This window comes from Haliaeetus albicilla, chromosome 2, assembly GCF_947461875.1.
Source record: "Haliaeetus albicilla chromosome 2, bHalAlb1.1, whole genome shotgun sequence".
Taxonomy (NCBI): Eukaryota; Metazoa; Chordata; class Aves; order Accipitriformes; family Accipitridae; genus Haliaeetus; species Haliaeetus albicilla.
The window spans coordinates 35324600-35348362 of record NC_091484.1 but is presented as its reverse complement, the minus strand read 5'-3'; the positions used below and the strand labels follow the sequence as shown (position 1 = coordinate 35348362).

Sequence of the window (23763 nt, the reverse complement as noted above, 5' to 3'; positions counted from 1 at the left end):
CTTAGAATCAGTGGGCATTTGGATCCTGCATAAGACGTATCAAGGAGGATACGCAACAGAAGACGAAGGGAGATGTCCCTCGTAAACTGTTTTCGGTACCAAAATGGATGCTACTGCTTCTCAGGAAGTGCCCTCCTGCTCTCCCTTAGGATGCATCCTAAAGAATTGGAATAAATTTGGTGGGGATCCCCTGACAAAAGATAAATTAAACCGTTATTGTAATCAGTGGTGGCCACAATACCAATTAGAGGATGGTGAGAAGTGGCCAGAAAATGGATCTTTGAAATATAATATGCATAGGACTGAAAAATGGGATGAGGTACCTTATGTTGATTTATTCTTTACTTTGAGGAATCATTGGAATGTTCAAAAAAAAATGTGGCTTAGTAGATTCTAAACATCAAATTGATATATATGCATTAAAAAAAAAAAAGAAAAAGGAACTAAATCTTGTTGTACAGGATGTAGGGGTAAAAAAACTGAGACTGGAGAAAATGAAGAGGATGTACAATTACTAGTATACCCCTCTAATAATTCAGAGGCAAATAGTTTGAGTGATGAAGAAAGTGATAATATGAGTCCAGTCTCAGGAAGAAGGAGACAACAGAAACCTATACTGCAGGCTCCCCTTAGACAAGCGGTGGGACCAGAAGGAACACCAGTACGTGTACATGTACCATTTACCACCTCTGATTTGTTAAATTGGAAACAGGTGATTGGATCATATTGAAGCAATCCTGAAAGGATGCATAGTACTAACAAAACTGTGATGATGACTCATAACCCTGATTGAAGAGATATACAGGCCCTTTTAGAATATTTGTTCACTACTGAAGAAAGAAGAACAGTTTTAGAAAAAGCTGGGAAAGGAATGACCCAACAGCATGGCAGGGTGCCTAATATGGACATTTACCTCCCAAAAGAAGATCTTCATTGGGACCCTAATATGGGGGGAGAAATGAAAAGGCTAAAAGAGTACCAAAAATTTATTTTATATGGTATTCAACACAGTGTACAGAAACCTAAAAATTTATCCAAATTATATGAAATAAGACAAAGGGATAAAGAGACCCCTTCTGCTTTCTATGAGAGATTGTGCAAACTGACACAAAAATGGACTGATTTAGATCCAGAAAATCCCAGCAATTTGAGTTGTTTAACATGTTGTTTATTGGTCAAGCTGCAACAGATATTAGAAGAAAATTGCAAAAAGTAGAAGGGGCAGATAGAATGACAATTTCACAGTTATTATCCATTACATATAAAGTATATAATAATCGAGATGAGGAGGCTGAGAAGGAAAAACGAGGATGGGCCAAAATTCAGGCATCCCTAGTAGCTGCCCTAAATGATGGGAGAAGTAGATGGTAAGGAAGAGGACGTGGAAGAGGTGGATTTCAAGGAAGGGGAAGAGGACAGGAAAGTTATGATAGAGAAAATTACAATGTCCCTTTAGGAACAAATCAATGTGCATATTGTAGACAGGAAGGACATCGGAAAAAGGAATGCCCTAATCTCTCTAATGTAAGGGAAAGAGGAAAGAGGAGACTATTGAAGTAATGACAGAAATCGGGTTAGACTGAAGGGGACTGGAAGAATGTATTAAAATCTCCCCAGCCAATCCTCTGGTTCCAGTTAAGCTGGGGAATGAGATAATAGATTTTTTAGTTGATAGTGGAGCCACACATTCTGTAGTAACTAGTTGTAATGGACCCTTAAGTAAAACTAAAATAAATATTTTTGGTGCGACAGGGAAAAAGACCTTAAGACTGTTTAAAACCTAGGAAGTATTCAATTGGTAATACTAAATTAACTCATGAATTTCTCTATATGCCAGAATGCCCTTTACTACTGCTTGGACAAGACATACTTTATAAGTTAAATGCACAACTAACCTTTTCTGAAGACTCTGTTCAGTTGCATATGCCTGCAGAGACAGCTTGGAAAGCCCAGATGTGTTTAATAACTTAAGAAAATCCTGATGAAGAAATTAATATTCCAGAAGTACTAAAAGCAGTTACACCTTTGGTACGGGCATTGAAGATACTTGGACGAGCAAAGAATGTGATTCCAGTAAATACTGAACTTAAACCGGGACCCCAGCCGGTAAGAAAAAGACAATATCCTATTAAACCAGAAGCCAAAAGGGCTTAGAACCTATGATAAGCTCCTTTTTGGAATATGGACTGTACAAAATATAACACTCCAATTTTACCTGTAAAGAAACCTCATTCTTCAGAATATAGGCTGGTACAGGATTTACGAGAAATTAATACGACAGTAATACTTATTTTACAGTGTTGGGCCTAAAAGATGCTTTCTTTTGTATTCCTGTGGATAAGCAAAGCCAGATCATCTTTGCCTTCAAATGGGAAAATCCAACTACAGGGCGAAAGACGCAACTATGTTGGACTGTTCTTCCCCAAAGATTCAAGAATAGCCCCACCTTGTTCAGTAACATACTGGCTAAAGAGCTGGAACAATGGCAAAGTGGTAATGATGCTGCGGCATTGTTGCAATATTGGTTCTGATAGTTATGAGGCATGCTTGGAAGCCACCATTAGTTTGCTTAACTTCCTGGGCCTGGTGGGATATCGATTTTCTAAGAAAAAGACACAGATTGGAAAAGAAGAGGTCCAATACATGGGGTTTGAAATTATGAAAGGACAAAGAGAATTAAATAATGAAAGGAAGGAAGCGATTTGTAGGATTGCCATGCCTACATCAAAAAGACAATTAAGAGGATTTCTGGAAATGGCTGGGTAGTGTTGTTTATGGATCCCCGATTTTGGACTAGTTGCCAAACCATTGTATGCCACCATAAAGATCCTTGAATGGACACCAGAATATAGAAAAAGTTTTGATGAAATTAAGAGAAAGCTTATGGAAGCCCCTGCCTTAGGACTTCCAAATTTAAGAAAGCACTTTTATTTGTATGTACATGAAAGACAGCATGTGGCACTAGTTTTGACACAAAAACTGGGAAGCTGGAAAAGACCAGTAGGATACTTTTCCAAGCAATTAGATAAAGTCAGCAAAGGATGGCCAGCCTGCCTGAGGGCAGTAGCAGCTACTGTAACATTGATTGAAGAATTTTGGAAATTAACATTAGGCCAACCAATTACTGTGTTTGTATCACATGCCATGTCATTTCTCCTCAAAAACAAAGGATGTCATTGGATATCACCAAGCAGGTTAGCTAAATATCAAGCTGTGTTACTGGAACAAGATGATGTAGCAATTTCAGTGACTTCTGCTCTGAATTCTGCTACTTTACTCCCGATTTCTGAACCCACCGAATTGCATCATGACTCTTTGACTACTATTGAACAGGTGTATTCCGGTAGACCTGACCTGTGGGATGAACCCTTGCCTGATGCGGAGTTGGAGCTGTTCATTGATGGAAGCAGTTTTGTTTTGAAAGGAAAGCAAGAAGCTGGATATGCTGTGGCAACATCTACTCAGACTTCAGAAGCTAAATCTCTGCCTAATAATACTTCTGCCCAAAAGGCAGAATTGGTAGAACTAACACAAACCTTGGAACTTGGCCAAGGAAAAAGTGAATATCTATACTGATTCTAAATAACCTTTTGGAGTGGTCTGTGCACATGGAGAGATTTGAAAAGAAGGAGAACTTCTAAGCTCGCAAAGAACCCCAATTAAACAAGGAGAAGAAATAATGAAACTTTTACAGGCAGTTCTTCAACCCAAGGAAGTTGCAGTAATACATTGTAAAGCCCATCAAAGAGGGAACAGTGAAATAGAGAAATTGAAAAGCAGATCAGGTGGCGAAAGAAGCAACTCTAAGTCAAAATTTGAAGGAGCCTTAATTCCAGCACCTCATTTAGAATTATCACTTCCACAATATACTGAGAGAGAACATCAATCAGCAGAACAATTAGATTGTTCTAAAAATGATCAGAGATGGTGGGTGACACCTTTAAGATTCTTGCTAGTTTCTATAAAGATGATGGAAATTCTGCTTAAAAGATTGCATCAGGAAACACATTAAGGGGGAGATGCATTAATATTGACTGCCAAAAAAGATATGTTGTAGGACCAAAAATGCAAAATCTAACAGATATAATAGTTAAAATATGTGCTATTTCTTGTGCTAATAATCCAGAAATTACCAAGAGGGTTATAGGCGGAGTTGTGAAACAAGGAATAACTCCTGGGGAATACTGGCAAATAGATTTTACAGAACTACCAAGATGTAATTTATACAAATACTTACTGGTGATACTAAATACCTTTCTGGTTGGCCAGAGGCATTTCCATGTCGTACCAACAAGGCTACAGAAGTAATTAAGGCCTTATTAAAAGAAATTATCGCTAGGTTTGGTATTTCAGAAAGAATTTCTTCTAATAAAGGACCCCATTTTATTGTAGAAATAGTACAGGGAGTTTCTAGATTTTGGGGTATTTAATGAAATTTACATACCCCTTGGAATCCAGAGTCCAATGGCAAAGTAATCATGTAGAAATATGAGAAAGGCAACGGAGACAGGGTAGTTAAATAAAATCCTGCATGGGTTTGGATTCTCCCAGACTGGATGATTACAAAGCTTACTACAGAATCTAATCGTTTGGGTTATTATAGTGATTTTTCTTTGTATTTTGTTTGGATGTCTTAAGAGTATCATCATGAGACAGGTATCTCAGTTGTATGTATTAATGATAAGAGATAGAAAATGAGACTTGTTGATGTTAAAACTTCCCAAGTCTTAAAGGGGGGAAAATTGTTATTAATGTGTATAATATGATTGAAATAACCAGGGAGCTGGTAAAGTCCGTGTACAGCCCCCATCAGTTAATATTTAAAACAGGGAAACAATAACTAGACATGATTTTAGGGTTTAGGAATAAACTATTAGACAATGGGGCTTTGTAGATAGGTAGAATGCTTATGTCAGAAAAGAGAATAGATTGTGGCCTGATCAACAAACCTTGAAGAACCGCTTGGAACTCCCAAGACAGAGTAAGAAGTAAGTAAAAGGTAATTCCTACAGGGGGAGATCACAACCACCGACTCATTGACCACCTACTCAAATGATACCACCTACTCAAAAGAAGACAATGAAGGAAGAAGATAGAGTCTGCACACTAATTTACATGAGAGGCAAAGAAGAAAGAACCAATCATTTAGGGAAATAATAATGAATATGTATTACTTAAGTATATAAATGTGGGAATTTTTGAGACAAGGGTGTGCTGTCCTTAGACAGGCACCCATTTGTGCGCATCAATGAAATTAGTGTGAAAATACCTCGACTCTGTGTGTTATTGGCTTGCACACTGGGTAAACAAACCCCATTTGTGGGACAACAGTGGGAGGTGTTGTGACTCACCCAGGGGTGGCTTTGGAAATGTTTGAAGTAGTGACATCCAAATCAAATGCCTGTTTCTTGTGTGGACTCTCATTTAAATTGGCAATCTGCAAGATAAGCAAGACACAGTCAGACATGTGCCTAAACATGCCTGTAAGTTCTGCTGTGTCAGGGGGGCTTCTGACCCTGATTCAGATCCCTGGCATTTCAGGCCATGGGCAGCTGGTGGAAAACACTGTGTACAGAATCACTCCAAACAATGTTCTGTAGTTCTTGGAGAAATAATATGCAGGAGACAGGTGGCCATTGCAAATCTGAGTACTCCGTGTTTATTTTTTATTCCCTCTTTTTTGCCAAACAAAATTGTGGGTGACTGGCAAGCAGCTTACACCCCTGTGGTGGAAAAATGCTTCTCACAGCAAAACTCAATGCCAGTCTGTTTTAATTATTATTTATTCAAATGTCTAATGTCAGTGTTACCAAAAGGCAAAGCCAGGGAGCAAAACCACTGGAAAAGATTAAACAAAATTGGGGGAAAAAAGGCTCTGGCTGGTTAGAAGTTGGCTAGGTGGCAGACAGAGGCCTGGTCCGGCTGTCATGGAAAAGATGAGTGCAGGACTGGACTATCAGGGGTTTTTCCTCCCTGATGTCTAGATGTGTCTGGTGGATCTTCTGCACCTTGCTTTGCCTTCTTATGTTTTGATCTGTTGTGATGAACCAGGTCTGTCTATAGCTGTTTGTACAGTTCCACGCCTCCCTTGGTGTTTGGGCAGCTTTGTTCCTCAGCCTTCCATTTGCCACACCATCTCCCAGCCTCTATTCATCAGCCAGTGCGAGGATGACAAATGCCTAGCAAAGTTCTTCTTTATTAAGAATCCTAAGCTATTTGGCTAAGGTCATGGCTTGTTTACCCAAAGGGACCAAGTAGGACTGTGCTCTTTGCAGCCTCACGTCTGACCCATTCTCCGTGCGCAGAGATGACCACACATTCATTGTAGCTGAGGAAATGGGATACCTGCATGTTACACAGTGCACGACCTACCTGCTATGCAGTGCAACTTCTTCCTATTGTGCAGGCTCATTCAGACACATTGATTCAGCAGTGTGCAAAAGGGTGACCCCTGCACTGGAGACTGCAGACAGGAAAGCAAATCCTTTAAGTACTGTTGTTGTTATATATGCAGTTGTTATCGTGGGCATCAGGTTCAAATCCAAGCAGAAATGCAGAGATCTCAGCATTTGGAAGTAGGATTTGCAGACCTGTAGCACAGCTCTGTTGTGTGGTTTAGAGTTGTTTCATTCTGATAACTTGCATGGTGATCATCTTTCATCCTCACCTGTCTTGCCATGCTATGCAGATCTCCATGCAGCTTGCAACCAACGTGTCTGTGGGATTGTTCAGGTTGACTGTGTTTATTACTCCTGTACTGCAAGATGAGGTCATTACTTTGGGCATTCCCACCACACCCGGTCATAATATGGGAGAAACCTTTAACAGCAACAATGTATACAAATTTTAATGATTATCTGAATCATTCAGTGACAGAGATGACTGACAGGTCAACAAGGGTTCATGAGAGTAATGAAGCTAATTGGGGAAGTGTGTCAGAGGAGGGGAGGGTGTTGTGCTGCTAATAATCTTCTCATTGATCATGGTTTTACTGAGTTTACTAATAGAGAGCGTAAGAGATGTATTTGATTAATCAACTGTGGCTGAGTCATTTGCCTGAATGAATTACAGCCTATGGATTGCAATGTGTCAAGTGCTGTGATTGCTCACTGTGTACGGTTGTTACCTGGGAGACCTGGTATTGTTCTGCTGCCTGAACCACCAAAAGCATGCCTGTGTGATGCCTTGTCCTGTGCCCAGATCACAGGAGATATGGATAATGTTTTAGAGTTTCCTTAACTTGATATCTCTCACTTGTCTCTAACATGTTGCCCCTGTCTTTTCCTTTCTTTCTCTCCTCTTCCTCTCCTTACTAGAGTCAAAGCGTTAGTGATTTTACTTGCCTACATAGGAGGATCTCAGACTTAAGAACAAACTTAAGATCTGTGCACAAACAGCCGCCAGGCCATAAATACTCATGTGATGAGTTGTCCAGTGCTCAAGGAACAGCAGAAGGGAGATGATTACAGCTGGACTGCTTCCAAGTGGATTTTAACAAAGGCTTTCATTAATCTGTTTTTCTGTTATCCAACTAACATGTTCAGAAGGTAACTGTCTTCCAGCTGCCCCATAAAAGAGGTCAGTAGCATTACATAACGTTGCACAGAGCCTCTCACTGCTTGTATATTGGCATTGTTCTCATGGTTTCCTCTTAGGTATTTGCAGCCACAGAGTCCCACCCAATGCCTGCAGCTGTATGTAACCAAAGGAGAGGCTGTCTAATACTGAATGTCTGATTCACTCAGTGGGATAGAAAGGAAATAGAATGGAAAGAGGCAAAAGAAGCCAAAATTTTGTTTTGCTCTGCATTATTTATATTGTTTGCTTCCTAGGAAAATAACCATGCAGAGCTCAGTTACAGATTTGTGTAAAAACAAACTAGGCAGAGCTCTTCCAGTCTGGTTGGCATATTTGTTACAATTTGCATCACTTGAGAGCTTAATAAGTGTGGGAATGTGGCCAACCTTTTATCAGGTTGTCATGGAAGAGACTTTAATAATTACAGACAGAAACAAACTGTAACTAACACTGGCAACATAATATTTTGGGAAAGGTTGGAGGGGTGAAACTCAGGCTGAGAATAAAAATAGTGGTTAATGTGTGGCATCTGTTGGAACATACTGAAACTGGAGAGATTGATTTGTTCCAGAAAACCACCAGCAAACAGCAGCAGACGCTGAGTTGTATAACTGAGGCATGTATCACAGAAACACAGCCACATCATGTAAAGTTAGAATATGTTGGCTTTCATATCGCTGAGTAGGAAAGTTCAGCTATAAAAGTCAAAATGTGTGAAATATGCCATGTACGCACAGTGAAGTGACCTGTTAGAGTGGGAGAGATAAGAAGGGAATGCATCCAGGGGTGGGAGATTTTAAACAAATGGGTGCTGTGCCAGCAAACCAAGGAATTACACTTTCTAGCCAGCAGTGAGGGAATAAAACAGCAACAAACTATTTGTTCTTTGAGCTTAAGAGTTTCTTAAACCTCCTGGGTGCTGAATAGCATACTTGGCAATCAGTTGAAAAATGAAATTCTGCTTACAATAGGTAAAATATCCATTACATCATTGCTGCCCAGCCTTTTCACTGAAGTAAGCCACCCAGAGGCTATCAAATTGCCTGCTTCTTGCTCCCGTGACTAAGATGCAGCCATTCCCACTGGGTCATGGATGCATATGCATGACTCTTCCAACAAGTAACACATATAACTGAGTCATGTAACTGGGGATTTCCCCCGGGCATAACAGAGATGTCTTGAGTCCTGATCACTAGACTGTGGGTAGTCATGTGCCAAGGGCAAAACTGTTGGCCCCCAGGGGAGAGCAGCAGTGAGTATGCCACAGGTCTCCAAACCTGCTCATATTTTTGCCTTTACTACCTGTCAGGAGAAGCGGTAAGTGGTGGCACTGGGGAATGGCCTGCATTAAGTGCTCTGAGGGCTGGGTCTGGTTTGCCAGCCATATGTTGACTGCAGAGCAACATTCAGGCTGGCAAATAACCAAAAGGTCAAGTGACTGAATTCCCACACCTTTGAGCAAACATCCTTAGGGCCCAAATTCTGAGCCATGCGGATGGCAGTGCTTTAGAAGGACAGCTTTAGAAACAGGCTCTAGAGATGGCTTTACCTTGTTACTTCTACTATTTGAGCCCCTGTAGCAGGCCAGGCAGACCTGCCAACTACCAGAGCTAGTGCCTCTTCAGGAGGCTGCTTCAGCACATACTATGTATTGGATACCCTGGCAATATCCTCTTTAGACTGAAAGATGAAGACATACAACTCAAACACAAGTTACTGGCCTTGACAGACTCAGTCTACCTAGTCCAAAAAAACTCTTGTCAAATTCAGGAACTGGCTGCAGGAATTTAACTTTCAGGAAAGTCTACAAGAAATGTCAGGGTTTATTTTCCACTGGATAGCAAGATAGAGTCCGCTCTGGTTTTAAAATCTAGTAATCTCTGTCTTCTGCCATCAGATGGTTCAGCACAGAGCTGAGGGAGGGGTGGAACTGATTTCCTGCCCCACAAAACTATTAAGGTGAAAAAAAATTCTTCATCTCCAGCAAGGATGGAAAATTAAAATGTTTCCAAGAAACTGTCAAGATAAAAAAATGAAGGTTAGTTTGAGGTGCAGCATTTGAGTTTGATTATTTCCAAGTATTTTGTGTCAGGATCAACCATTGTCATAAGGAAAAAGCCCCCCCCAATAAAAAAATCTCCCTCACCCCCATCCACAAAGCCCCCAAAAAACCAAAAAACAATGCCTGTAAAATTAACAGAAGTTTTTAAACACAAAAGTTGGACCAACTTTCAGACCACTTTTGTCCTAAAGATAGGGGTTTCAGGGAAAAGTACAGGAATGTCAGAAGCAGAGTTTCTGTTTTGAAAATCAGCATTTCCCATCTAAAAATGTTTTGCTGAAGATTTCCAAGCCATTTTAATTCTAAAAAGACCAAAATCAGGAAGGTACATGAGACACTGATCAACCGAATTTCATTGTCACTTGAAGATTCTTCAACAGAGATAAACTAAATTACCCCAAACAGCTGCTCAGAGTGAAACTTCATTCCACCGAAAATGAAGCATTTTATGGAATTAGTTTTCATCCAGAAAGTAGCGCTAAAGAGATGAGCAGACTTTTCTTTATTTTATTGCCTAGTGTCTTGCCCAGAAATCGGTACATATGTAAGGCTCAAACTCACATTTTGCTTGATTCAGAATAATCGGAGATGAAAAGCTCTTCCCTGAATCAAACAGAGCAGAACTTGAACTTGGAGCTCCCATAACCCAGACTAGTCCCCTCACTGGTCGGGATTCAGCACTCACATGTCTTGGCAAATTGAAATATTTGAACAGAATTCTGTTTATGCAAAAACATTCAAAAAGTGTTAGTTTTCATTCCAGTGTGGAATTAAAACCAAACTTTGAAACCTCAGAACTGCTGCAAAATGGAGTTGTCCTCCAGTCAGCTCAAAGGGCTGCTTTGTATCTCAAGAGCTTGCAAAATAACTGGATCACTGTCCCAGGTCTGGGCCCATATTTAGTCACTGTGTGTTTCTGGGGGTTTTTAAGACACTAGACAAACTTGCAGTACATCTGTGTCGATATGTTTAACCTGAGTTCTGCCAATATCAAATAAATTCTTGCCCTGCTGTGCGGCTTTGATTAGCAGTTGAATAGGCAGTAACTTTAGAACTTGCACAAGCAGCAAACAGCACCAAAGTAGTTCTGCTGGTACTGGCTGGGCATTCCTGCTACCCTGGGCATTAAAGTGCAGGTCCTAATTTTATTGCCATTGTTTTATTTCTTGTTTCCAAAGTTCAGCGACACTGAAGTTCAATCAAAGGCACCCGATCCAACCTAAAGGATTTGCACGCAAAGCAATGTTGTGCTTTGAAGCTTCCTGACTGAACAGAGGCTGTACAGCATTTCCATTTTCCTTGGCACCTGAGCCCTGTTCCCTAAGGGCTTAGGTAGTGTTAAGGGTTGTGCAGATGGCTTGTGCTTAGTTCAAACCGCATACAGGAAGGTTTCTTTTAGCTCAACTTCTCTATTGTTATGCTATATTAATAGGCTCCTTTGAAGCTTAAGAAAGGACTAATCTGCCTAAATAATAGTTCTGGGTGGGGAAAGTTATTTAGAAGCACGTTTGCAAAACCTGAAAGGCTGTTTCTTTTAACCATTTCCTTGCCTGCCTGTGCTGCCAGGTTTTGCTCATTGCAGTGCTCAGAAAGAGGAAGCAGCACTCCCATTTTTGAAATTGTGGGGTTTGAGTCATAGGTATTTATTTATAAGCAAATGAACATATTTATTCTTAGATTCCTGTAGTCAAGCCAGAAGATGTTGGCTAGCCACTATGCAAACATACAGATATGCTCTGAATTTTGATCCTGCCCTGACTTTGTACACAAAATCAACAGAGAGGTACCCCAACCTCAGCTTGTGCTGGAAGGGCTGATTTTGTTCTGCTCGTATCAGCAGTCAAAATCAAAGGCAGTTCCAGAATTGCCTTGCTTGGACCAGCCCTCAGAGCCACCAGCTCTTTGCTGCTGCTGTCCCCTTTAATTCTGCTGGCAGGCAGCTCAGTGCCCTCCTAAGCTCAGGGTTCAGCCTTGTCAGTCCTGACACTCAGTTCTCCCTGTTGAGTGCCCGTCCTTGCACTTCGCAAGCGTTGTGTGGGACTTGTCTAGTGTCTTAAAAACTGAAAATGAGCATACCCTTCATCCGTGCTGCTTTAGGGAGGGGCTGTGCAGCTGTATATTTTTCACCCCTTGCCTCTCTACTTCCTCCAAGGGACAGTGCCAAAGCGGATGTGTCACTTTGCAGCAGGGGGGCAGGACCATACAGCCCTCAGGGGAAGTGGCCAAACTGCTCAGCTTCTGCTTTGATTAAAATTTTTTTTCATTCTTTTTCAAGTGACATTTGGAACATCAACAGCTTCTCCCTTCCACCCAGAAATCCCCCTGCACCACAAGCAGAGCTTTCTCTTGTGTAAAAAGAGGAAGAGCCAAAGGGGCTGTGAAGTCTGCTGGAGGCAGTAGCCCAAAATAATACAGCCTGCTCTAGGGCACTATAGGAATGATCAGAGACCCTCACACAGGTAGCCATAACAGTCAAGGAGTGGCGGCTTTGCATGAGTTTTTTTCTCAGAGATGAACATGCACCCAGCTACCTCCAACTGCTTGGACTGATGGGGAGAAATTTCACAGAGAACTAATACATCTTGGGATTTTTGTTCCTCATTTAGAAAGACATTTGTATTTCAAATATCTGGGCTACATATAAACCCCTGTGGTAAAGAAAAAGGGCTCTAAAGAGGCACATTCATCTTTGTTAAAAAGTATACCATATGATATAGATGACATACTACTCAGTTCCAAGAGCAGAGTCCAAACTTCAAGCATGCTTTTCTATGGTCAAGAAAAAAAACAAAACAAACAAACAAACCAAAACAGAAGCCCAAACATTCATCAAAACTATTTTATCTGATTGTTACAGATCATAGTTGCATTCATGCAGTTGTGGCCTGCTCGCAGCCAAAACTCCGAAACAGCCATCCCACAATGTAGTCAGTTCTCCTCCACCAGGGTGTTTCCCAAGTTTCTTTATAAAGCAGATTTTCTGAGATCGAAGAATGCACATGAGCATAAGCAATGCAAATCTTCTATTTACTGACAGTGACATTGGACTTTCTAAATATATTCCTCCAGTAAGGGTCATTAAAAAAATGGAAGTTTTTTCCCCTCTTCAACATCTTAAGAAGCAGAAGGGGTACCTGTAATCTGTGATGAACTTTTAAGTATGTTTTTTATTTAAAATTTAGAAAGGTTAACTTTTACTAACATTTTGTCACCAAGGGAAATCACTTGAGAATAAGGATTTGTGGTTTGCATAGGTGTGGAAGAAGGGATTGGCTTAAAACATTCTCTTGCATAAATGAAGGAATTACGTTCTTTGTAGGTGCTGCTAGTGAATGCCACTGACTGTGTCCTAGCTGGGAGTGTCAGTGCTGGAAAGGTACTTCCTCTTCCTTGAAACCCTATGAGAGAGGCTAGGATTGAATTACTTGCTCTACATCTGGTTGGTGAACCTTTCAAACAGAGGAAGCACATCCTGGTTCAGGATTCAGGCCTTCTTCCAAATAAAGAAAAATATACTCTTCAGATGTCCTGTCACCTGCCTTTGAATAGCTGATGGCTCCTGCTGCTTGCCAACTAACTGTGTTTCCAACAGAAAAGTGACTACAAGTGAAATTGGAGGGTCAGAGGTACCACTTGTTCTAACTGTAAACTATTTTCCGCCACCCCTTTCAGCATTGCTCACCTTCATCTTGAGAGGCACAGAGTAGGGGAAACAGAGGCTTGTGCCTAATGTAGTTAGTGGCAACTTCCCTTCAGAGCTTATTAAACTTTCCATATTGACGTATTTGGCCCGATACACAGAACCTGAGTCAGTGACATTTCTGTAAGCATCCACCAGACCATTGTGCTGCCAACGCAAGCCACTTGCTTAACTGTGGTTGCAGCTTCAGTTGTTTTAGTCCATTCAGGTTAGGCTCCCAGGGCGTCTTCCAACCAATCCCTTCCCTCATGGAAAGATAATATCTTTCCATGTGTCCGATCAAATCAGGTTCAGATAAAAACTCTGACCCTCCTTCTTTAATCTATTTTCAGAATAAAACTGTTCCCTTTTAAACTGTTTTATCTTCCCTAAGAAATACTGAACTAGAAGGCCACTTCTAGAGGTGAGAGGGCAGCTCTCACCTCTTAGAATAATGATCTGTATCCTTCCCAGAACATCTATTCTAGAGTATGTCCCTGTTGTTCTTCTGTTCCCTATACGTTCCACCTAAGAATGTCTTAGTGTGTGGACTGCACCAGCTATGGAGTTTGGAGTGAACCATCCACTGCTTTACAACAGGACAGCCAGTATGTGACACATAGAGGAAGTTTTCAGATACATAAATGCATGCAAAAAGTACATGGGGGTGGGGGGGACAATTCTGATGTGTCATACATGCCTGATTGTGCCTGCAGGATTCAAACACCTGTGTACGTGCAGCTGTTTGAATTTGTTCTAGCAACACTTTCACATACATCAAAGTATGAGAGCAAGCTTTGTTTTTCAGATGTGTATGCAGGCATACATATTGTGCGTGAATATTAACATGCAGTAGTTGTGTGTGGACAGACTTCCTGAAGATGTCTTTACATGGATCCCACTGAAATATACTGGATCTGGAGTGATAACTGGGCAAGTGGGAGTTCACATGCTGCATTGTCTATTTATTTATTTTAGAAAAATTAATGTGTTCTAGTAATTTCTGGTTAAAGGGGCAGATCTGTCAAGAATACATCGACAAAGTAAGTGCAGGAGACTTTGGCTATTGTATTCAGGAAAATGAAGCTTTCATCCATAATGTATTAAGAGCCTGAGAGAAGAACAAAGCTATTACATTACATTAGGTTCTTGATTATTCTGTTCTGGCTTTTTATAAAATAAGCAGCCAGGGAAGTCCTGGTAAGTGGAGGCCTATATGCCAAACAACATCTTGAAGTAAGAAAGCAGTGGCAATTTTTATTATTTACTGTTAGTGGAAGAGATCATGTATTGCAGTCTGGATAAAAATTATAATTATTGACAGCCTCCTGTATACATAAAGCTATGATATCATTTAATGTATGCCTTCCTTCTGTTCTTCTCTACAGATGACCCTCATAAGCCGGAGGAGAAAGATGAAATTTACAAAGTCACAATCATAAGTCTTGTCCCATTACTGGTGATTTCTGTTGCTGTGATTGTTATCTTTTATGCCTACCGTACTCATAAGAAGAGGAAGCTCAACAAGGCATGGGAGAAGAATGTTAAGCCCAGGAAACATAAAGACTGCAGTGATGTTTGTGCCATTATGTTAGATGATGACCGCTCAGACATCAGCTCTACCTGTGCCAACAATATCAACCACAACACAGAATTGCTGCCCATTGAGTTGGACATTGTTGTTGGCAAAGGAAGGTTTGCTGAAGTGTATAAAGCCAAATTGAAGCAAAACACATCAGAGCAGTATGAAACTGTGGCAGTCAAGATTTTCCCCTATGAAGAATATGCATCCTGGAAAACTGAGAAAGACATTTTTTCAGATGTAAACCTCAAGCACGAGAACATCCTCCAATTCTTGACAGCAGAAGAGCGTAAGACAGATCTTGGTAAACAGTATTGGTTGATCACTGCCTTCCATGCTAGAGGAAACTTGCAGGAATATCTCACACGGCACATTATCAGCTGGGAGGACCTCTGGAAACTGGGTGGGTCCTTGGCCCGAGGGATTGCCCATCTGCACAGTGATCACACACCCTGTGGTCGCCCCAAAACACCTATCGTACACAGAGACCTAAAGAGTTCCAACATCCTGGTGAAAAATGATTTAACCTGCTGTCTCTGTGACTTTGGGCTATCCCTGAGGCTGGACCCTTCTCTGTCTGTGGATGACTTGGCTAACAGTGGGCAGGTAAGTGAAAAGTTTGAAAGGAGGGGTGGTATTGTACTAGTTGGTGTGTCAGTTCCAGGGGTGGAAAGAGGAAAAAAAAAACTTATGCTGCTATATTTACTTAAAATCATTAAAAATTAGTATGAAAGTGTTCATAAACAAAGAGGCTCTAAACTTCATATTAAAGCAACAGTGAGAGAAGTGCAATGTAAGTTTTGTTATGATTGGAGAGCTGCATATCTATATGATGCAACCATCCTCTCTATACACTTATACTAAGCATGTACCAGCTTGTTAGCAACCATTTGTGGTGCTGCTGTGATGCAGACACACACATATGATAAGGAGGTGCTTCACATTGTGAGGTTGTGCCACAGTTTTCATGCCTGATGGCATTACAGTTTTGTGTGAGTAGACCCACTCCTGGTGTACCCCAGCATATGTGAAGTCCATCTTCTGTCCTCAAGAGGTGTAAGCAAATAACTAGAGTGATAGATAATAATAACTTTAAAAGGCCTAAAATAAACTTGTTTAAGATTATGGTACATTCTGCACATGCAAGCAAATAAAAGAATATCAAATAAAAATAATTGCCCTGTTGTGCTTTTTCAACTAAGTGGCATTGATAATACTCATCTACTTCACAGGGATGCCAGGAGGATGTTTCTGAATGCTTTGAAGATGAAATTTTTCAAGTACATCTCTAAATATTGGCTCTTCTAATTAAAACTCCGTTAGTATAAATTCAGACCATTTGTTAATTAATTCCTAATTATTTAATTATACATATATTTACATGTATATTTTTTAATTTACATTTTTATACATAGGTCCCATCAAAGCCTGTCCATTTACACTGACTTTTACTTCACATGGAACTAATATTTTGGTTTAGAACGTTTTCAGGGACAGCCCTTCAGTCAGCAGTATTCTGTTGAGTTCACAGGAGATTTTCTGTTGTTTATCTAATGAAGATCTGTGAGAGGCAACTGTCCTGATCTCATTTTGAGAAGGTTTATTAACCAGAGCTGGGAGTGAATGATAACCAGTGGAGCCGTATTTAAAATAATACAAACACCACTCACAGTTACATATCATTTCTCTCCAGCATGCCAGACCTTTTTGGACTTTGGTGAAGTCATACCATATTGTCAAGTCATAAGACTGGTCCCATTTGGAATAAAGTCAAAACAGAGTATTTGGCAGTGTAAGGCAGGGGTTCTGAAACTGAACCCCACAGACACTTTGATTGCTTACAGCCGACCCTTATTTCAAGCTGATTTCTCTGGCATTGCTCACAGACACTTGGAAGTAGAAGGATAGCGTTGATACTGCCACTTCCACAGTCCTCACCAACACTGACGACAAAGTACAGTGCTACCCAGAGCAGGTTACTGCTTTGGAGTCAGTGTCCTTGGGCACTGGTGTTGAAACCCACTGTTTTGTTTAGCTCCAGTGAATCTGTTTGAGGGTGACCCAGCTAGTGTCATTCTTCTCTGTGACAAGGAGTATGATGATGTGAAGTGACTGCACTTCAGCCTCCACCTTGATTCTTCTAGAGACACAAGCACCACCCACTTAAATTCCCCAACATGCCAACTTTAGTGCTGTAGCTTTTGCTAAAAGGGTCTTGCACCAGGATTTGCCTTATGCATAATTTCTAAGCTTTACCCTTTGGCTCAAAACCTTCTAACCAGGAGATCCAATTTTTTAAAGTATATGATGGAGCTGACCCAAATTTTAATTCAAGAAAAGCTCTAGCTTCCTGTGAAATAAATAAAAGAGTGTTAAGTATTTCACGATTTTTTCTGGTCAGCCTTAGACAGTAATATTCAAGCAAGTTGTTGGGGTTACAAAGCCATCTCCTTTCCCATCTACCCAACTATCTTCCATATGCAAATGTAGCCATTTTTGATCATAAAGTACCAGTGCCCTTAGTGACTGGCTGGAAACCATCTTTTTCTCCATTAGAATCTTTGCAGTCTTTTCAGTTTGGCCACCCACAGTGGCTGATATTTGCAGACATTACTTAATGTGAGTACATAAATCGGGACCTTTGTCCCATTGTGTTCAAAGGAGAAGTGGGTGCCAGCAAGGCCAGCAGTTCCTCACCTCAGCAGCATCAGCAACCTTGTAATAGATGGTCTCCCTAATCAGATAAAGAGGGATAGCTACTGCCCCTCTGAATGACACACCTCAGGGCACAAAACATCCCCCAAGAGCTTGAAAGAAATGTAAGGTCTCCAGTAAAAAAAAATCCAACAGTCACAAAAATTATAATGTACCACAGAAAGAGAGATGGTCCCTCACTAGAAGCTTTGGAGAAGCAAGAACTGAAAGCAGACTGGTTTTGGCAAAGAGAAAGCATGTCCAGACTCCAGAGGGACAGCCAACTCTGAAATGCTGGAGTTTAGAGACCTAAAACACCTTTGAGACTTAGGATGCAGGTTTCTGTGAGATACAGGAAAAGTATCTTTGACCCAAAGACCTAATAATCTAAATGCAGATAAAAGGACACAAGCAGTGTGGAACACATGATAAATCCTAAGCAGGATGGAAATGGGATTGATTTGATACTATTCTTCAAATTATTTTGAATTTTCTCTGCATTTCCCACGGTACTTTTTAGTTATAGGGTTTGATCCTCCATTCTTGAGCAAAGCTGCAGAATAATTTTCACCACTGCAAAGAGGGTATGAAATGCCAGACCAGAACAGCACTTTGTGACAATGTTAAGAATCTGTATTTAGGCACCACTGTGCCTTGTTAAAATCAGCAGGATTTGGGAGTGTGGGCCTGTGGGCCATAGTTTACAGGTAACCCTTCTTAAGCTTTGGATGGGATCTGCTTGGGGAAGAAGTTCTGTGTAGGGGAAAGGATGGGAGGTAGGAACAGCCTCTGCTGCGGAGTTACCATACGTTCATGTTCTGTAGGGGAGGGAGATGCTGGTCAACTCAGTGGTGCTGAGACATGATTACCCCACATACCTGTTCAGTATATGGCTGTCATGCTTGGCCTTAAATTCTTCATACAGTCCACGTAATAGGAGTTTAACTTTGGGACTGATAGCACAGGGTTTTTTCTGTCCTCTATTTATAAAGGCTTTGATCCTACAACCATTTGGATATTTTTGACACAGAAATCCTCTGCTGTTACAGGGTCCTATGACAAAGCTATGTCCTTGATCTTTCCTGCTGTCTTCTTACAGTGCATTGCACTTTCTGTGGAACTTCTTCCCATTTGCCCTGAGCCCAGGGTTATAAGACGTGTTTACAGAAGCTTGTAAAAGGGATGTCATAGGGCTCGCTCAGGGACTGTACATTTACTATGTGTCTGCCTGCAGTTGCAGACCCAGTAACTGAAATGAACTTTTGCAGTCCTGCTTGCCGCTGGGCTCTCGAGTGATTGCTGTAGTGCAGTCTACAAATTGCTCATTTGAATCACAGATCCTACTGCATCACCCACTTGTGCTCGTTCATCTCTGTGATTAACCAGTCTCCAATTTGAAACTGTCTTTGTCTGATCAAAGACTTATTATGTTTGCAGCTTTTCAAGGGGGATAATTTTTTTATACCTACCCTGTGAAGAGTTTGTCATTTGAAAGCAACTGTTGAGTGATCCAAAAATTCTTCCTTAAATCCTTTCTTGTGATAAAAACAGATGTTTAAACTTTGCCTTCTGTAATGCAAGGTCATAATCTAGATCTCAGCAAAGCTGCTAAAATCATTGCTGAAAATTGCTCAGCATGAATAAAGTTTATGAGAACGGCTTTTCAAACAAAGGGGCCAATTTTTGGTTTCAATTCAAATGTGTGCTTCTGCATTCAGTATTTGTGTATTTGCTTTCTTCTGCCAGGCCTGCATTTACCACTTTCCTTTTAAGCCTACCATGAAAAGAAACAGCTAACACTGTAATATGCAGAGCAAAAGAATACAAAGTGTTTCTTGCTAGTGGCAATTGCTTCAGGCCCAAAGGGCAGAGTTTATCTGTGAACAGCCAAAGAGTGAGAAAGCTTGTTAGTGTCAAAATTATTTGCTTAAGGAACAAAAAAGGGCTTCTTTTTTTTTCTTTACCAAGGGAGGTGCAAGTAAGTTGGTAGTCAGGACAGTGCCAGATTCCCCTGGCGGCAGAAAATACGATCAGTGCCAAGTATGGCCTGAATTTTTGGATACATGTCAAATGGCACCATTTCTGTGACAGCTGAAGTTAAATCACAGCAGAATCCAAAACATGAATTACGACTGCAGCTCCTGAGGTCTCCCTGATCTCCTCTCCTGTAGGTTGGCACAGCAAGGTACATGGCCCCTGAGGTTCTGGAGTCCAGGATGAACCTGGAGAACGTGGAGTCCTTCAAACAAACAGATGTGTACTCCATGGCTTTGGTCCTCTGGGAAATGACATCTCGCTGTAATGGTGTCGGAGGTAGGTGCCATCAGTTTTCTTCTCTCTATGCTCTTGTGGTTGTCTGGGGAGGGGATGATTCTTTTTAACTTTCACCAATTGTTCTAGTGTACCTGGATGCTGTAAATTAACAGGCCTTCAGTAGTATGAGATGCACATGTGCATGAGCAGGCTTCAAGGGCAGGCACCTGAGAGCACAAGAAAATTGGTTCTCGATTGGTGTAAGGATAAATCTGTTGTTAGGTAGACCACTTTTAAAGATAATTAATGTCTTTTTTTTCCTGTAACATCTTGAGCAGCCATGGATTGACTCAGTCTGGTTGACCTCACCCAAACATGATTGGAAACATAAGACAACTTGAAATATTAAGACCAAGAAGTGATAACTGCCTCCCATTTGCTTTCATGGAATGTTAATTCTGAAACCTAATGAGGGCTAGTTAAGTGTCACAATTACTAATTGATCATTTCAGTAAGAGCCATCATAGTGATACAGAAACCTTCCTGCTTTCCCAAAATCCCCAGCTGTGGCTCATCATTTTTTGTGATGTTGCAAGAGATCATCCATATGCAAAATCAAGGGGTGTTTGTTGTATGAAGTGCAGTAACAAAAAAAAAAATGATTGGAACTGACTGTCAGAACAGCTCCAGGAAGAGCTGCTGTGCTTGTTCATATTCAGTTTGTTCACTGAAACAAAATCTCCATTTCTGCTTTGCTTAAAGCTGCCCCAGAATTCCCAGTGTGCAGCACTGGTATATGCTAAAAATCAGAAAAGTTGCTGCTGAGATATCTCCATTACATATTGCCATGTTTGAAGATTCTCACCTTACTTCAGGGACTAAAATGAGACTAAGTTATGTATAAAATTCTTCAGTCTGCTGGTATTGTCTAACATTCATTCTAATAAAAACTGGTGCAGAGTCCAGGGCTCTCACAGGCAGTCTAAGGAGCGGGGCTGTAAAAGATATCACTAATGTGGATATTATAGTAGATATGCAAATATGATTTGATATGTTACCCTTCTTCCAAAACCAAGAGGCTCCCTTTTCATCAGACTTTGCATGGTTGCATCTCAAAGAGCTGCCACAGAGACAGGACAATCTTGCAGGCTAGAGCACTACAGTATGGGGAACATAGTGTCCAGGAGGGAAACCAATGTCCCATGGGAAGATGTGCATAGCTGCTCCTTGTTTCTCTACTAACATCAGTGGGATACCACAAGGGTGTCCATGGAGGCCTTTGAAGCCGCTCTACACAGCGGCTGTGTGGCTGCATCACGGTGTCCATGTGCAGGCGGGAGGAATGCCTCCACCTCAGTCTCCTCCTATGTCTGACCAGCATTTAGTCTGGCTGGGTGGGCTGGACTGTGGGCAACAGATTTGCCCCTGTTTGCACCCTGCCAGGAAAGCTACAAAGCAAGTATGTGTGCAAACAGCTAGTGCTAGCATAAAATCATGAAAAAAATTTCTTTTCTAGTCAAGCATTTCAGGGAAAAAACATTTGGTGCTTCAGGAACTAAACCTCAGTCTGGCATATTCCAAGGCAAACCTATCCACATTTAACTGTTGTGGTCATGCTTGTTTCTAAATGCATTGGCACAACCTCAGCCTTTCATTAGCACTTTGTAAATGTGGCTGAGGAGATTTAAAACCCAAGAAAAAGGATCTTTGCCCCGTCTCTTGAGCTCTCTCTGTTTCTTGCATTTAGGAACTCACCTTATTAATATAAATATGAGCTGTTCACTGTGGAGTCTTTCATCTTTGCTGATGCCTGAGTCCCTTCCTGTTCGTATTTGCTGAGTACAGTGAAATGGAGATTGTGGCAAGAGCAAACCTTATTGCTGCTGTTCTCAGAAGGCAACTCCCTAAAAGAGGATATAAAGAGTTTCATAAGGAAGGAAAATCACCAGCGTGTTTAACTAGAAGAGACTGACCCATTATAACCTTGAGAAGAAGAGCTGAAGTCATTTTAGGAAAAGGAAAGATTTCTCTGGCCCAGCATCACCTTTGCTTTCAAGGTGGAGCTTAATCCCACCCACACCCTAATTTTCCCTATTAATTTCATCCCTCAGACATCCTCATCTCCAGAAACTCTTTCCTTGAATTTTGTCTCCCTGTTTCAGTCATCTTTCCAGGGCCTGAAATCCCCAGCAAAATCACAGGAGTACTTGGGCAGATTTGTGGGGGTTGGAGCTTGGGCTTAGTGTCTTCACCCAGAGCAGTTAAATAAAACTTCCAGGACGTAGCTCACTTAACTTGTTACTGGTACTGAGCTGCAGCAGCATTGCACGGTTGCTCTCATTTCCTTCTTAGATGTTCCCCTGGTTTGTGCAGTCTGGCTATCTTTGCAACCAGCTGGTGAAATACCCTTACAGTGATTCACGACTACAGCTCCCCCTCTGCTTTCTCTTTCCATCTGTCACTCGTGAGACTCCCTCCTCTCCTTGGAGCCTTCCCGAGGAACTGCCTTCACTCACACAAATCCCTCTTTTCTTCCTAAACTGTTAGGCACCAAGAGAAATGACCTCCTGCATAAGCTGGAGTAGGCTGACCTGATTGCAGCCAGCCTTTCCAAAGGAGCCTAAAAGACGTAGGCAATGTCTTTGCAGGTCAGGCTTGACTGTGGTGTCAGCTCCCTGTCGCTAGAGAAACCTGTGCCAGTTTAGAGGGCAGGAGTGGTAGTCTAAGCTGAGGCATCACATTAGCAACTTTAATTAGGAGGGAAGCATGGGGGGGGCTAATTGCCATTCAGCTGTGTAAAGGTACAGTGACTTATTTCTTTTACAAAGGGAGCTCTCAGGATTCATTTGTGAGCGTGCAGGTGTTCAGTGAGCATGGGAGGTGATGGAGGCAGGTCCTTTCACTACAGCAGCTTTGTCAAACACAGTCTCCACGCTATGCCAGGCCTTTTCAGTCAGCAGACATTTAAACAAAAATACCCAGCAGCATAATCCATACTGTGAAGCTGCCGTAGTAAATAAGCAGGTGGGGATCTGCTTTCAAGAAAGGCCATGCTGTTCATTCTTACTTTGTTGTGCTAAATATGGAGAAGCAGAAATGGGGCACGAGGGAAAGGGAGACAGAGGCAGAGATCGAGTTTGACTGATTTTTCACCAGAGTATAATTTAAGAGGCATATTTAGAAACTCAGCAATATTACTTTGGGGAGAACTTCAACTGCTCCATGCTGCCGTTAACTTGGTATTTCATTCAGTGCAACAGCTGTGCACCAGATGCTGCACGTTGCAAGAAATATAATTTTCATCTCAACCACTTGCTTTCAGAGCGACACAGCTTTGTCGACTGAGGCAAGTGTAATTTCTCTGACAGCCTCCTAGAAAGAAAAGAAAACCATCTGTCTTGTATCAGGGCTGCTACGGGTGGGGGACTGTTGGGGGGGGCAGGGAGAAGGAGAGGAAAGGGAACTTCTGGATACGTGGGGTTGGTGAAGAGGGAGAAGAGAAACCCCTCAGAAAATGGCGACGTTGCTTGTGCAGTATTGTACTGCCTGGAGTGGTGGCTGGCTTCGGTATAGCAGCAGAGCTTTGTTTGAAATGGCAGCCTTGCTTTACCAGAGCTGTGTTTAATGTGAATAAAATCACTAATTAATCTTACGCTTACTTGGAAAGAGTCAGCCAAGAGCCACAGTTTGGTAACTAAACATTTGTGCATCTTGTACCTCCCTTGTGAAATGCTCAGCTTTCACCATATTGTCATAGAGAAGTGACAGTTTCTGGCGGCAGGGAGCATTTTGATAGCCTGTACGGTGGGGTTGTGCCTGTGCATTGGGCCCTGAGGTGGCTGCAGCTGGGGCCTGATTTAAGCTTATCCCTCTGTGGAGCGGAGCCCAGTTAGGACACATCTGCACTGCACTGGC

General features: G+C 41.6%; 1 protein-coding gene across 1 annotated transcript in view; it reads left to right on the top strand.

Moving 5' to 3' along the window:
- The window catches only part of TGFBR2 (transforming growth factor beta receptor 2), a 66427-nt gene that overhangs the window by 33271 nt on the left and 9393 nt on the right, over positions 1-23763 (top strand). The window contains exons 4-5 of the mRNA XM_069770848.1: positions 14708-15507; positions 19767-19908. Coding sequence (XP_069626949.1) covers positions 14708-15507; positions 19767-19908 — 942 coding nt within the window. The remainder of the gene's footprint in view (positions 1-14707; positions 15508-19766; positions 19909-23763) is intronic.